At 40.3% G+C, this 15,699-nt stretch overlaps 2 protein-coding genes across 10 annotated transcripts in view; one reads left to right on the top strand and one right to left on the bottom strand.

The window, feature by feature from the left end:
- Positions 1-90: 90 nt before the first annotated feature.
- Positions 91-14,662, bottom strand: LOC107036957 (probable Rho GTPase-activating protein CG5521). Of its 8 annotated transcripts, none has more exons than XM_015255235.2 (13): positions 14,304-14,662; positions 12,622-12,732; positions 12,504-12,521; positions 10,000-11,874; positions 9,193-9,324; positions 8,182-8,451; positions 6,387-7,255; positions 5,174-5,230; positions 4,880-4,990; positions 2,744-4,500; positions 2,070-2,206; positions 1,874-2,002; positions 91-1,454 (listed from the first exon to the last, which is right to left on the bottom strand). In XM_015255235.2, the coding sequence occupies exons 1-13, from the start codon at positions 14,407-14,409 to the stop codon at positions 1,288-1,290; spliced, it is 5,739 nt and encodes a 1,912-aa protein (XP_015110721.1). In that variant the 5' UTR covers positions 14,410-14,662; the 3' UTR covers positions 91-1,287. The 8 variants fall into 8 exon arrangements, with proteins under 8 accessions (XP_015110721.1, XP_015110724.1, XP_015110725.1 ...); XM_015255238.2 differs by having other exon boundaries at positions 8,182-8,427; XM_015255242.2 differs by having other exon boundaries at positions 1,366-1,454; positions 1,823-2,002.
- LOC107036959 (28S ribosomal protein S5, mitochondrial) overlaps positions 9,077-15,699 on the top strand; it is a 17,510-nt gene continuing 10,887 nt past the window's right edge. The window contains exon 1 of one of the 2 annotated variants that reach the window (XM_015255245.2): positions 9,077-9,205. In XM_015255245.2, coding sequence (XP_015110731.1) covers positions 9,172-9,205 — 34 coding nt within the window. In that variant the 5' untranslated portion in view covers positions 9,077-9,171. The remainder of the gene's footprint in view (positions 9,206-15,699) is intronic. The other variant, XM_015255246.2, reaches the window with a different exon arrangement.

Raw genomic sequence — 15,699 nt, 5'->3', positions numbered from 1 at the left:
TACCTGAGGCCCTGAATTTCAAATGAAAATTATCACTTGAATGAGAATGTCTAGAATGTCTCCATAAATGGAAATAAAAATCAATTTTATATTGACATTTGCTCATAATAATTTATTTCTCGCCTCCTCCAGGATCAAATGAATCCTGGACGTCTCCATAATCAAACAATAAATGAGAAAAATATATTATAATCCACCAGGACAATTAAAATCACCATCTCATTGTTAATTGATCTGTTAAATTGATAAGTGGTATCTCCAAACATTAAGTACAATGTTACGAATGTTTTTTTTCCCTTTACTCTCATTAAATAACTTCTTCCGTGCGTCTGATATTTTTAATACTTAAAGACCCACACTGACGTTCATTTCATTGAGTTTAATTAATATTTTCATTTTGTTCGAAGCGCATCGTGCGATTAAAATTCATTCGATTACGATTGTGAAATAAAAATGAATTTCACATGATTTTTTCATAAATTTTTTTCTCCTCGCCCCGGTGTGGCCCTCACCTATCGTACAGTGACTTATGTACATTACATACAATATATTTTCTCGCTTCAAATCTCTCTCACTCGTCATCAACATCTAGTCGGCTAATTAGTGAAAAAATAATGCTGCTTTGGCCATGATTTACTCTTAAGATTTCTTTCGTTTTTTTTTCATCTCAAAGTTTCTTTAAATGTAATCAATTATGTTCACCTAATTAATTCAATCATCCAATTAATACCTAAGTATCGATAAAGTCTAGTCTCCAAGTGATAAAAATTCAACTGACTTCAAATAGTTGATTGGAGGACGTAAAAATGATGATTTTACGTTGCTAAAGTTCAATTCCCATCGAGCAAACTCATGAAGGAATGTTTCACGTTCAATTTTTGGTTCAACTGAATTTTCGGAGTTCAGTGGTAAATGATTCAAGTCAACTGGGCAAAAACGTCGAGATCTATTCTGTAGAAAATTTCATTGACTACAAAAATATCTCTTGCCATCTTTTCCTCAAATTGCTCATTGACAAGCTCCATAAAAATCTATTCAATGAGTTCCTTCGCCAATTGTACACTTCACCACAAATGGAACAAGACATCAAGAGAAACTCTCATCTCCATAAATTAGAATGACATCTCATCGCTTTCTCAAGACGACAAATCACTCGGTGTCACAATAAATTACTCGAATTAACCAGACGTAAACAAATCTGTACATAGTAATAGAAAACGGTAAAACTGAATTATGCCTAAGGGACGGAAAACCGAAAACGCCGATATTAATAAAATAATTGATACTTTATTTGTATCTCGGACTGTCTGGCGGTGTGGACTGTTGAGTGCTGCTGCTCCGGTGTTTAGGGCCCGTCTTGAACGACATCTTCTTCAGGGGCCGAGGCGATATGCCGTGCAGTGCTGGACTGTCCTGCGTGTCAGCGCTGAACCAAACTCTGCTACCGTCAGAAGCTGAACGAAATAAACAATTTTTATTCCCCTTCGACTGTCAAACTGAGAATGAAGAAGCATTGAGAAGGTTGATGAGTTGAAATTGCGATGGGGAGACCGAGAATATGATGAGAGAGACCACTGAAGCTGTTGGAAGCATCGCAGAGAAAGATCAAACATTTCAGTTTAATTTTATTTTCAAACTGTTGAAATTTCCTTTGAAAAACGTCTTCTGATATTTTTAAAAGAAATTTCTTCTGACGTTTCCACTCAACAACACTTGAGTCAGTTCAATTGAAGTAAAAAAACACTAATTAAAATTGTTTGAGCCCTTCGCTGGCGATCTGTTTCGAAGAAGAAGAAATTCAAAATTTCTAATTGATACTAACTTGTTGGACCTTTAACAGGGTGGATGGGGATTAGTGGTCTGAATTAGTCACCTCTGTTCGTGCGATTATCAACACCACTCGATGAGGAATTATTTCTCAGACTGGGACGACCGTGGTGGGAGTCCAGGAGGGCTGCAGCTAGATTCGACGAGGCTGTTGATTGAACACTTGTAATCGACCCTAAAAACCCAATAAATATTTATAAAAATTGATTGATAAAATTAATCATTGTCTTGAAATAAATTACCAGTGACAGATGATCCTCCACTGAACGGACTCATCGGTTGAACAGGTGCATAAACGTTGGCAGCAAATTCTTCGAATGTTGTTGATTCCTTGTGATTTCTCATAACCGTATCAATCGAACGATTTCTTTCTTCGTAACTAAAAAAATTTACGGAATTAATGACGTCAATTAATAACAATTAATCAATGACATTTAATTTAATTAAATGTTCAATTGATATTATTATAGAAATTCTTTAATAATTAATAATAATATCGATAATTATGAACAAAAACTAAACTAAAACTGATTCTGAAGTTGTTAAATAATTATTATTAATCATGGATATAATTATTAATGATTAATAACTGTTGATATTATTATTAAATACGAACAATAAATTCAAAACTTTACGATAAATCAATCAATCATTATCATTAATGAATAAACTAACCATGAACTCAATTCAATAATGAAGTGAATTAAAGCAGTTGAGTTTTTGATGAATATCTCCGAATCTAAGAGAGATACAAAAATTTTCGTAATGACCTTTTTTGTGGCCCTCAATTCGCTCTACAAAAAAGCTCTTCACAAAAATTCTGCTACCTCCCTTAGATCCCGAGATATCCCCCGAAAACTGTCCCATAAACTCCATTAAACCCCTTTAATTGACCTCCCCACCGCCAAAAACTCACTAATGCTGATACAGCGACAGAGTGGACCTCTTGGCCCTGCTGGCAGCGAGTGCAGTGGCCCTGACAAGCCCGGGCAGCACATCGTCCTCGACAATGCTCTCATCAAAGAGCGGCCCAAAGAAAGGTATCTCCATTTTCCTGGCAATCTGCACTCTGTACAGTTTATTAGGCAGCGGATAAATAGCGATGAGGACATCACAGAATTCCGTAGGAATGATGTCCCTCCTGTAATCCCTCCAGTGCTCCGACCACACGACATGCACCTCATCATTCCCAAGATGTCTAGTCTTCTGCAGCAGGCTCTCAGGGCTGTCGGAGGGCATTCTCGTGGCGACATGAAACAAAATTTCCACAAAGGACGTGGCAAAATAGGGGGCAGTGGTTCCACTGGCTTTTCCGGGTACCAGCCCGCCCCTGAACCCAGTGTGACTCTCCAACTCCACCTCCCAAGCTAATCTGGCAACGAAGCTCTCGTACTCCTTGCTGCCAGTGACATTCCCCAGAATAGAATTCTTGTCCTCCTGTCCCTGTCCCACATATATCACCGCCATTTTGTGGGTCTCCCTGGACCTCTGGCCATCGAGATTCCTCAGCTCCCTCAGGAGCTTCTCATTCTTCGAAAGAAGATGCAATCTCCTCCTCTGCTCCCAGCCAGACAGCCCCAGGTGGGAGAACAATAGTCTGCAGTGGTGAAAGGGAGCTGGAGGGGGCCTAGAAGGTGGTGGAACAGCTGGTGGTGCCCTCATGCCCACCAGCTGATTGCAGCCCTGAACGTACTCCCTCGAGGTGTTTCGTTGACTTATAATTGCTGTTATCGTCTCGTGCTCCATGCAGTTGACTGGAGGGGAGTTCGCTGGGGCGTTCAGAGGCATCTCAGGGTTGGTGAGGACCTCTGGAGACGTGTGGCCAATGTAGTTGAGGAGGTCATCGAGGTTGTCCATGTCACTGGCTGCATTCGCGAAAGTAGGAAGGACTGTGGGATCTCTGGGCCTCGTCACGTGCCTGGGGGGCTGGGTGATGCTGAGGGAGTCGTTGTCCTCCTGGAGGTGGTCCAGGGGCTTCGGAGGGTCTCTCAGGTCACTCGAGCCCTCCTTCTCCTCCTGCTGACGATAGAGGATCGAGCAGTCCCAGGCTGCTTTGCCAGCCAGATCTCGCAGCAGAACTCTGACGGTTGAGGGGGCTGTCACGAGGCCGGAGTCTCCGGGCTCCAGGGCCTGCAGCTCCACCAGGGACATTATGATGGAGTTGGACAGCATCAGGAGCTGAATGTTTGGCGCGTGAAATATCGCTGAGGAGAGCTCGTCTCCGTCGATTCCAGGTACGTCGTCCAGTTCTACAACTGTTGAGGAGAGCCTGGCTGCTCCTATGCCCATGGGGAAGTGCCCCAGGTGATTCACCAAGTGCATTGTCACCATTTTTGCTGCTTGCTGGACTGCCTGGCTGTTTGTGTGCCGAGGGGTGCTGGTGGAGTCCTTTCCCAGGTCGTCGATGCTTATGTCCTGATCGAAGTCGTCTTGCTCGTCGTTCTGGTGGCGAGAGTGGCGGGACAGGTCGTGGATCGACTTGTCGGATCTGTTGTGCATTATGTTGTCGAGAACTGTGAAGATTGTGAGGAGCAGGGGTTTCCCTTGGAATGTCGTGGAGAGGACTCTGGGGCCTAAATGCATCGCCCATTCACCGAGGCAGAAGAGCATCGATGTGGTCAGGGCACTTCGACGCTCACGAACTGTCATTGTGTCCAGGGTTTCAGAGAGAATCTGGAGGTTTAGGGAACACTGGAGATTATTCTATTCTTATTTTTATTCATTTAATTATTTTCTTTTATTTGTGAAAAATTAGTCTAATGAACTAAATGAGTAAATGAATTCATTAATTTATTAATAAAATAGAAAATTAATTTAACAATTATTTAATGACTAATGATCGTGTTTTTTGCTATGAAATTGAAGAATTGAGTGTTGAATAAAATTCGGTATTCATCTGCTTTTATTATTTTTCAGGAAAAAATGAATAGAAAGTGAATATAAAAAAAAATTAAACATGATAATAAAATTGGGAGAGTAAAAATAAATAAGAATAAATATTACAAAAAAATGATTGAATTATTGCAGATAATTTTTTAAATTCAGTTCTCACCTGAATAATTTTATATGGAATCCTTGGATAAATTTCCAGGAAAACGTCTGCCTTATCGCACAGAAGGATGAGAGAATCACAGGCGACCTGAGCGACCGAGGGATGTGTTGCCTAAAAACGAAGCCGAGGAATTTAACAAGTTAAGTGATGATTAAACACAAATAGACAGAATGCGTATTAATGGGAAAAGCATTAGACACGTGAAAGCACCATGAACAAGAACATAAGCAGCACGATGCAACGAGGGGGATAGAGCACGACATTTTGGTGCAGCTAAAAGGTGTGCTGGACTACCTTATACGGGAATAGTGCATGGAACCGGTCCCTTCGTCTGCCAGCCCTGTGTGCCCTCTGCCAAGCCAAGCAAATGAGTGTTGCTAATTTTCAAATGACGGATTGTACGTACTACCAAGGGTATTCTACTGTGGCGAAAGCCTACTACTACGTCCCATTTAATTATCGTACATTTTTGGGGGGGAGAAAGATGAAGAAAAGAATAATGAAGAAATGAGTAGAATCATAAATTTAATCATTTAAAATGGAGATGGATCAAAATAATGGAGCATTCTTATCAATTATCGATAGAAATTAATTGAAAGATTGAAAGATCCCATTTAATTATTGTACATTTTTGGGGGGGAGAAAGATGAAGAAAAGAATAATGAAGAAATGAGTAGAATCATAAATTTAATCATTTAAAATGGAGATGAATCAAAATAATGGAGCATTCTTATCAATTGTCGATAGAAATTAATTGAAAGATTGATAATTTTGAAGTAAAAATAAAGAAATGAATAGAAGAATTATAAATTTAATAATTTGTGGTAAAGATAGATCGAAGTGACGGATCATTCTCATTAATTCGTGTTTTCAAATCATTTTTAACTACAAATTTCAAGATTTGAGGTTTAGAAAATAATAAAATAGATTGAACGAATGATAATTTAGAATTAATTGCAATTAATGTTATCAAAAAAAAAAATGGATTGAATTATATTCAGATACTATTTAAGGAACAAATGATTTCAGCCACCAATTTCCCAAAGCCCATTCAATTACTGTACATTTTTATTTTTAGATAAATAATTAAGGTGAATGGAGAAAGATAAAGAGATAAAAAGAATGAATAAATAAACAGAGAATTTAAATTATGAAATCAAATATCATTTTAGGAATCGATTGAAAGACCGATAATTCTAAAATCAGTGAAGAAAAATAAAGAAATGAATAGAATAATTATAAATTTAATAATTTAAGACGAAGACAGATCAAACTAACAGATCATTCTCGCAAATTCGTATTTCCAAACTATTTTCAACACATTTTAAAATTCACGATTTTCATCACCCCTTTTTCAATCGAAAAAGCCATAAATCCGCCTGAATTTCCCTCGACATTGTCAACCCCAACTAAAACCAGCTTAAATTCCCCTCACCAGCCCCTACCAATCCCCGAAAAATTCCAGAACCAAATACACCCCAAGCCCCCTAAAAACCCCAAAACTCACCCTCAACGCCTGAAGAAGAACAGTGACAGCTTCAGGGAGTTTAGGGTGTTGGCTCCTGTGACACAGCTCCCCATAAGCAAACATAGCGACACTGGACAGGGCGATGCACCTGGCAACGCCAGTGGGTTCCCTCCTGCAGCTCCTCATAAGGATATTGAGTATCAATTCCTTGGCGTCAGGGCACATGATGGTCTCGATCTCACTGGCATTCGGTTGAAAGACGGGGAAATTGCCAGCTGATATGGGCAGGGACAGCAGAGACCCCAGGATGGAGACAGCCTCTGTCCTGGGCGCCTCGACATCCTGACTCCCCAGGATGCTGTTGGCCGCGTGAATGTAATCCAGAATCAGTAAACTAGATCCTGGCAGTTTGAGACTGAAAAACCTAGGGCCAGTGTATTTGATCAAGGCGTGAATGACTTTGGTGTCATTGCTGGTGATGCCATTGTGCACAGCTCGATAGAAGAGTGTCAGATGTGCCTTTGGTAAATTTATGTCGAGGGGCTGGACAGTCAGGAGACAGATGAGTCGATAGGCCGCGAGTTTTCCCACTTCGTAGTGAGGCGGAAGTTGAATGGCCTTGAAGCACCAGGGGGCTATCACCGTCAGGGGGGGAATGAGCTCGGGGGCTGGAGGGGTCGCCTGATTGTCACCCGATACCCCTTGGTTCAGTCGGATTTTTATCAGCGTCTGCGTCAACTGCACCAGATACTCCATCACTTGACCGTGCAACACTGGGTCCTGAATGTTGTTGACGTCGCCAAGGGCTGAGAGCATTCGCCTCCACAGGACCACTGCCACGTCCGGCAGCCAACCGCGCACGTTACCTCCTGCCATCACTGATCTTCTCTCTGATGCGTCACTCGTGTCTGCAAAAATTCAGAGGGTGAGGGCTGGAGGGGTGGAGCTCCCGGAGAGATGCAGGGCTTGAGGTTTTAGTTGGGAGGAAGGATTCTTGGGTTCGAGGGGGGTCGTCTTCGAGGAGATGACGTGGGGAAAGAAACATGCGTGGAGAAAGGTTTGTTGAATCTCTAAAATTGGTCAAAGATACTTGCTAAACAAAGAGATTAATGATTCATAGGCATCGGGGATTTTTTTTTGTAAATTAAAGTTTCTCAATTAATTTTTTCTTTCAATATGGTGACAATTGGGAAAAACAATATCATGATGACTTCAGTTTTTTCAAAAACCTGATGGTATCAGGCTTTTCGAGAATTAAAATCATACGCAACACATACTAAACGGTCATAAATTTATCAAATTAAAACACTCCTCAATCTCCAAGTGATAAAAAAAATCAAAATCGTTTTTCCACGCAAAAAAATTAAAAACGAAATTATTGCACATTATACTTAATGAATTTAAAATTAATAATAAAAATAATAATAATAATAATTTTTATTTCAATTTCAAACACTTGTTTTTGAAACTGAAATAAAAATAAAATAACTAAAAAATCGAAATTATGATGACATTAGGCTTAAGAATTGAAGTTAAACTCAACAGCCGACTAAACTGTTCATAAATTCATAAAACCAAAAGCCTCCTGCACAAAAAAAAATTAAAAACAAAAATCAACGAGAGAAAAAAAAGACCCCGAAAAATCCTAGAATTTCTTTTTTCACGAGGTCTAACAAAAGCCAGTTAGTAAAGACTTCTCACAGCTAACTAACACAACACTCGAGACAAAAGCATAAGCAACTCATGAATGCTATCAACAAAAACTCGTAAAACAAGCGAATTCTCTCACGAAATTGGATTTGTTGATTATCTCAGGGGGATTTACGCTACATACCAATGCTGCTTCCATCAATGTTCTCGATCTGAATGGGACTGTCTTTGTTGGAGTCAACTCCACTGCTGGGTGTCGGCGAGGGACACCTAGGAGTGGCAGGTTCACTGTCAGGAACAACAACACTGTCCAATGATTTGGCGCGTCTCCCAGCCAAATTTTTTCTCCTTCCAGCGGCTGTTGGTGTTGCATTCGTCGCATTGTGGTTCACCAGTTTAGCCATGTCTCGTTCAATGGAGAGGGGAAGTGCTGCACGCGATGAAATGGATTGGGCTGAGTATGTGAATATGAATGAAACCGAGAGTTCACTCGGTATGAAAGAATTATTTGTGGCTGATGGAGAGGAAAAAGTGGGACAAAATGAACATTTCAATTTATCTGAACATGTGGATAAACTCAATCCCATTTCACTCTCGCAATAAATTCTTATTAAAATCTTATTTCCATCTATTTACTCATACATTTAATTAATAAAGATAATTAATTGTGAAATTATCCTATCTACTCCAATAAAAATAATTGACTGAAAAATTACTGAACAAATGTAAGAGATTTATTCATATATTTATTTAATGTAATATAAATAAATAATTGAATAAAAATCACACTTCCCTGTCAATAATTTGAAAGCATTGAAAATAAAAACCAGTCCATTGTGCCCCACTCAGGTAATGAATGAATCCAACTGAATGAGTAATTAATTAAAAATATTTACATAATTAGTAATTGTTTGTGAATTGATTCGGTAATTAATCATCTTGAATTAATCGAGAAATTGAAGCAATTCAAGACCACAAGAGCGAACGGGCTATTTATATCGTCAGTGTCGCAGAATTGTGCAGTTGAAAAAAATTGACTCAGAGGAAAAGAGAGGGTATAAATAAACCTGGTGGCTGAAGGTTTTAATGACTTGAACGCGTCTTCTTTCGGAGCTTCGCAGTTGCTAACGAGACTCGAGTGACCAATTTTCTTCAGCTGCTAATGGATTAGTTAATGATAATGGAGATAACTCACCAGGGATTTCGAAGTGAGTAACTGGTGCTCGATTTTTCTGTTGTTTTGTACGACTCTTCATGCTGTAGATGTTGTTGTCACTTACACTGCGCGGTAGGGGTCGGTGTTTTCGAAATTCTCGGGATGGGTGGTCTGTAAATTATCGGTTGATGACATTTTTAAATTTTTTTTATTTAAGAACTAATTTTTTCATCCTTTAAAAAATTTTTTCTCGGCAATTTTCTACGTAAATGTCAGCTGGAATTGAAGATAGATTACTTTGTAAATATTTTGATGAGTTGAAAAGAAAATACAAATACAACATTGAATTTTATACAAAAAATTGGCTTTTAAAATTTTTTTTTCAAGAATTTCTTCTGAGAAATTTAATTTTCTAAACAAAAAAGTCTCTTTACATTTATCTACGACTAAGTAAGTTATTTTTTTAAACCCTAAAAGAAAAGAAAGAATACTATAATAACTCTGATATTATTCAACATCAGAATGTTATAATTAATTATGATAAAATGTTGAAAATTTTTTCTTTGAAATTTGTTACATAAAACTGTCTATTGCAATTGAATACACGAAGGTAAATTTCTTGAAAAAGTCTTTTCCTTTTAAGAAATTGAATAATCCACAAAAAAAACTCTATTGATATTCATCTCCACGGTTATTAAAAATAATCTATTCCTCTACCCTTGAAGAAAAAAATATCATAAAACTTATACTTGACAATTATTAATTTTTAAAACCTCATGAATAATTGATGAATTTACTATAATTAATACACTCGTCATAATAAATAATTAATCAACGTTTCCTCACCTGGAACATTCTCCTTGCTGATGTTGCTGGTCTCCCTGTCGATGCTCCCCCTCCTGGGGCTCTGAACATTGTTGGCAGAAGCAGTTCTGCAGCCCACGCCCCTCCTCCTCTTGCTCTTCTGCTCGCTGAGCCTGTCCAAGGGCAGATCATTGAGATCCAAATTATAAACATGCCTCGCTAGAACCCTCGTCAATGTATCCAGAGTCTTCGCCCACTCCCTGATGAGCTCCTCCCACTGTGTGAGGCTCGTCAGCACCTCCAGAAACTCGTCCCACAGCTGCGTCAAGATGACGACATTGAGATTCGCCTTTATCCAGGTGACAATCAACGTCTGGAAGATTGCAGGTGCGAGCTTTCCCCCGATGCTCTCGTGCGTCTTCTTTCTGGAGGACTTGTCCCCCAGGACTAATGAGGTTATCTGGAGTAGAACCCTCAACAGTTGGTCCCAAGTGCTCGGTTCCAACCTGGCATGCATCACCACATACCTATAGACATTGAGCACCCTCTTGCAGCTGTCGATCTGCTCCTCCAGCAGTGCAGCACTAGCCAGCCCCCCCGAGCTCTCCAGAAAAAAGACATTCGACGCCTGCGTGATGAAGACCTGCAGAACACTCTGCAGTCCAGCCCTCACGAACAAATTCTCCCTGTGAATGGCCCCGAGGTACGAGTCATTCCTGAGCCTCGTCTGCCTCCAGCTGTCAGAAGGGCTCTTGTCGCTCTCCCCCTCCCTCCTGACGACCTCCTCCCCCTCCTTCTCCTTGTGGCTCTCGAGAGGCTCCAGCATGAACGGAGGGATCTCGTTCATCTGCACCCAATCCTTGTAAACAGCGATGGCCTTTCGTATCGCCCCGGCATGTGTGAAGTCCAGGAGGAAAGCCTGTCGATAAATCTCGTGAACGAAATTGACGTTGTCCCTGCTGCCATAGAGCACCTCTCTCACCAGCAGAACAGCAGCTTGTCCATCGTCAGCTTGGCCATCCTGATGGGGAACGTCAGGGGACAACGAGTTCGAATCAACACTCTGATTTATCGACGCCCTCTTCACTTCGTTGTCGTGCTCATCACTGGGTGTCATCTGTGAATTGATGAAGGGTCCGTCCTTCTTCGTGACGTGGGTGAAGCTGGCCAGCCACTTGATCAGTGCCACCTTGCAGAGGGTGTAGTTGCTCTGGGAATTCGGCGACTGCTGCCTCATCGTCGGCAGCTCCAAGTTGGGCTTGTACAGGGAGAAGTTGTCGTCAAACTCTGGACAGATGTACCGAAGATATGTGGCCTTGAAGCGCTCCAGGAGGAACTGGAGGCACTTGTGCTGACGTGTGTGCTTGTCCCTCCACTCGACCTTGACGACTTGGGTCACCATGAACTCGAGAAGAGCCTCGAAGAAGCGGAGGGTCTCGTTGTCCAGGGGCTTCTCACCACTTTGCACTGGCAACAATGGGGTGCCATTTGGCTGGGTCACTGGACCCTGCTGGGAGTTGTTGCAGTGGAAGATGGAGGTGACGTGTTGAGTGTCGAAGAACTCGCGTTTCTCTTTTTCCTCGGGGTTTGGGGGATTTTGGGGGGCGGACTGGCTCGGCTTTGGGCGACGCTCTGGCCGACTCGTTGGCGGGGGAGGAGGGAAGCCTGGGACCAGGGAGGCGAACATCTGGTGGATGTGGTCCGGGGCATTGTCCCCCAGGGCCTGGTACCACAGGATGAAGTAGCGGAGCGCCTGGCGGCGGAGCTTCCAGCTGTTGCCTGGGTGCAGGAGCTTGTGGAGAATTCGGGCTAGGCTGTGGCACTGCCAGCGACGGTTCAACAGCTCAGGGAGGAGCGTCAACACCTTCTCCAGCAGCTGCAGGACCTGCTCGAGCTCCTCGCGGTGGGCTTTGTGCACTGAAAGGGGTTGCAGGGGGTTAGGGCAGGGGTCGCCAGCAATATTACGTTTTTTCCGTATTAAAAGGATTTCCGAATTCTATTTTTTAAAAAAAGTTTAAAGTGCTCATCAAAATTAAAAAATTGTGGAATATTAATAGTTTAAATTTCTGATTGATGGTGATTTTAATATTTGATAATATGAAAGTGTAAATTTTCCGTTAATTCGGAAAACACACATTTACAGAAAAATTAACTTCGTGGAAAAAAAGAATTCGAAAATTTTGTAAAAAGTAGCTTGACAAAATCGTAATACTTTTGGGAGAAAATGTATTCAGAAAATAATTTCATGAAATTAATTTGCAAAATAACCCGTTACAAAAGAATTAAATTCCAGAGGATTTTGTAGAGTTTGAAAATATTGTGAAGATTATCTTGCCAATAATTTCATAAAATTAATTCGCAAAACAGTCATTTGCAACATAATTAAATTCAGAGAAAGACATGGAGTAAGGAAAACCTGTCAGGGTTTTGTTATGCAGTCCAAAAAATTCTCTGCAAATAATTCCCCTTGACATCTCCCCGACTAAAACATTCTCAAATCCCTCTAACTACTTGTTCACACATTGCACTGAATCAAATTAACTCACCAAGATGGAAGGATAGTTCTGGTAGTATCGACAGCATAAAATGTTTGAGCAATCATGATTATTATTCGTTAGTAATTCACCTTGATCAACAAAATACATCACCAAACGCTTCAATTACCTCTCTGTCGAAGGTTCGCCTCAGCCGTGACGAAGCAGTCGTACAGGATGAAGTAGACATGACTGAAGTTGCCCTCGAAGAAGCCCTTCGCCTCGTCTGTGTCCACATTCTCTGAAAAATCATAAAAATCCCCGAATGAAAAAAACTCGGTGTAAATTCCCGAGGTGCATCGATACACAGAAAGAATTGCTCGTGTGTAATGCGAAACTCCAGACTCGCCATGTGGTTTCAGATAAGACTTATCATCACCACAATTATTTCGATTACACTCCTTGAAATGCAGCAGAACATTCCTTTTAGGAGTAAAACATTCACGATTGTGACGTGACAATAATGAGTTCTTTTTTTTTATTCTTGTTAATTATTTAATTCAATGAACGTTCACTGCATGCAAGTGAAATGTTCCTTAAATTAAATTTTTTTTCCTAAAATTGATAAAATGTCATCATGTTCTCAAAAAAGAAAATCTTCATTTTAAAAATGTTGCCATTAATTTGAGGAATATTTCTCAGTATAAGGGAAATATACGTGAATTTTAAAAATTGTTCGCGATGTCGAGAAATCTTTTTTGTAATTAGAACAACCCTTCTGCAATTTCAAAGACTCTTTAGGTAAATTCTTCATGTTTAAGAACATGATGGCATGAAAGACAAATGGAATTATTGGAAATGCAGGAAAATTGGATTCGAATGAAAAAAATTAATGGTTCAGGCCTAATACAAATTGAAACAATATTTTAATCCTCAAAAAAATGGGAATTGTTATTCTAAAACTCACAAATTGTCATTATGTCCTCAAACAAGACAATTTGAGAAATTTAAATAAATTGAGAATATTGTTCTTAACGTCAATAATTAAAAAATTGATGTTTCTCATTATGAGGAGAATTTCCAGGCCTCAAACAGTCAATTGATGCTCAAAAAAATTGGAGTTATTGTTCTAAAATTCAAAAATTGTCATTATGTCCTCAAACAAGACAATTTCAAAAATTTAAATAAATTGAGAATATTGTTCTTGTCGTCAATAACTAAAAAAAATATATATTTCCCATTATGAGGAGAATTCCCAAGCATCAAACAGTCAACTGATCCTCAAAATAATGGGAATTCCTATTTTAAAACTCACAAATTGTCATTATGTCCTCAAACCAGACAATTTCAAAAATTTAAATAAATTGAGAATATTGTTCTTGACGTCAATAATTAAAAAATTGATATTTCTCATTATGAGGAGAATTTCCATGCCTCAAACAGTCAACTGATCCTCAAAAAAATGGGAATTCCTATTTTTAAATTCGCAAATCGTCATTATTTCCCCAAACAAGACAATTTCAAAAATTCGAATAACCGGAAAACATTGTTGGTTTTTATTGTTGATCTCAACAATAAAAAAAAATTTCATTATAAAGAGAATTCCCAAGCATCAATCAGCCGACTAATCCTAAAAAAATGTGAACAAATGTGCGTAGGACGACAACCAACACCTCCGCTCCCATGTTCCCCAAGAAATGAATACTCCCAAGGTTAAGAAGCTTTCCAAACAACTGCCAAACTAACAATCGTTCTAACGACTTTGGACAAGTGTCGAGTTGACAGGTTGACACTAGAACCCACCAGGTCCCCTCCCCCTCCCCAAAACCGCCGAGAATCGAGGAGTTCACCTCGAATAAATTAGCAACTCACCCAGAACAATCTTCAAATGCTTGAACCTCGTCGCACTGTCCTTCTTCACATCTTGTATCTTTAGCGTCGACTTCTTGACGTCTACATGAAGTTTCTTGCTGAACATTGTGATGATCTAGTGCGCGCCGCCGGCGGCCGCGACGATATCCAAATTCATCGAGCCCGCGCGAAACATTCCTCATGAGTCACTGAAACCCCTCGACAACTTGTTTTTGCGATTACGTTGACATTAAGTTTTAGGGGATAATGACTTATGAATTAACAACTAAAAAAATCCCGTTACAGTCACCATTGGGTTGTGTACGAATGAGAGGGGTACTCGCACACCTCCCGATCAGATGTACGTGACAGACGCCATCTTGGAGGCATGCGTTTGTGTGGAATTTCTATGCGTTGGGGGGATTGGGGAGGGGGGAAGGTGCTGTGGAGGGTCTGGGGGGTTCTGTTGGGTAGAGGAGGTTCTGAGGGGGCGGGGATTTTTTTGAGGGTCTGGAGATTGGTTGTTTGGGGTTTTTTTGGAGGTTTTTGTTTACGTGGATGGGCCCGACTGATGGTAATGGAGGGATGGGGATTTTTAGACGGTTTTGATTGTTGGGATTAATTATTAATTATATTAATAATATAATATCCTTCAAGATTAAGTTATCAATNAATAAATTAGCAACTCACCCAGAACAATCTTCAAATGCTTGAACCTCGTCGCACTGTCCTTCTTCACATCTTGTATCTTTAGCGTCGACTTCTTGACGTCTACATGAAGTTTCTTGCTGAACATTGTGATGATCTAGTGCGCGCCGCCGGCGGCCGCGACGATATCCAAATTCATCGAGCCCGCGCGAAACATTCCTCATGAGTCACTGAAACCCCTCGACAACTTGTTTTTGCGATTACGTTGACATTAAGTTTTAGGGGATAATGACTTATGAATTAACAACTAAAAAAATCCCGTTACAGTCACCATTGGGTTGTGTACGAATGAGAGGGGTACTCGCACACCTCCCGATCAGATGTACGTGACAGACGCCATCTTGGAGGCATGCGTTTGTGTGGAATTTCTATGCGTTGGGGGGATTGGGGAGGGGGGAAGGTGCTGTGGAGGGTCTGGGGGGTTCTGTTGGGTAGAGGAGGTTCTGAGGGGGCGGGGATTTTTTTGAGGGGCTGGGGATTGGTTGTTTGGGGGTTTTTTGGAGGTTTTTGTTTACGTGGATGGGCCCGACTGATGGTAATGGAGGGATGGGGATTTTTAGACGGTTTTGATTGTTGGGATTAATTATTAATTATATTAATAATATAATATCCTTCAAGATTAAGTTATCAATTATTTATTTAAGTAGTTAGTAATTTAATAATTCAACTGTTATGCGTTTGTGTGGAATTTCTATGCGTTGGGGGTTTT

This window comes from Diachasma alloeum, unplaced genomic scaffold (genome assembly GCF_001412515.2).
Source record: "Diachasma alloeum isolate Michigan unplaced genomic scaffold, Dall2.0 Dall_scaffold_00212, whole genome shotgun sequence".
NCBI lineage: Eukaryota > Metazoa > Arthropoda > Insecta > Hymenoptera > Braconidae > Diachasma > Diachasma alloeum.
Note: the sequence above shows the minus strand (reverse complement) of the source record. Positions and strands in the feature narration are given on the sequence as shown.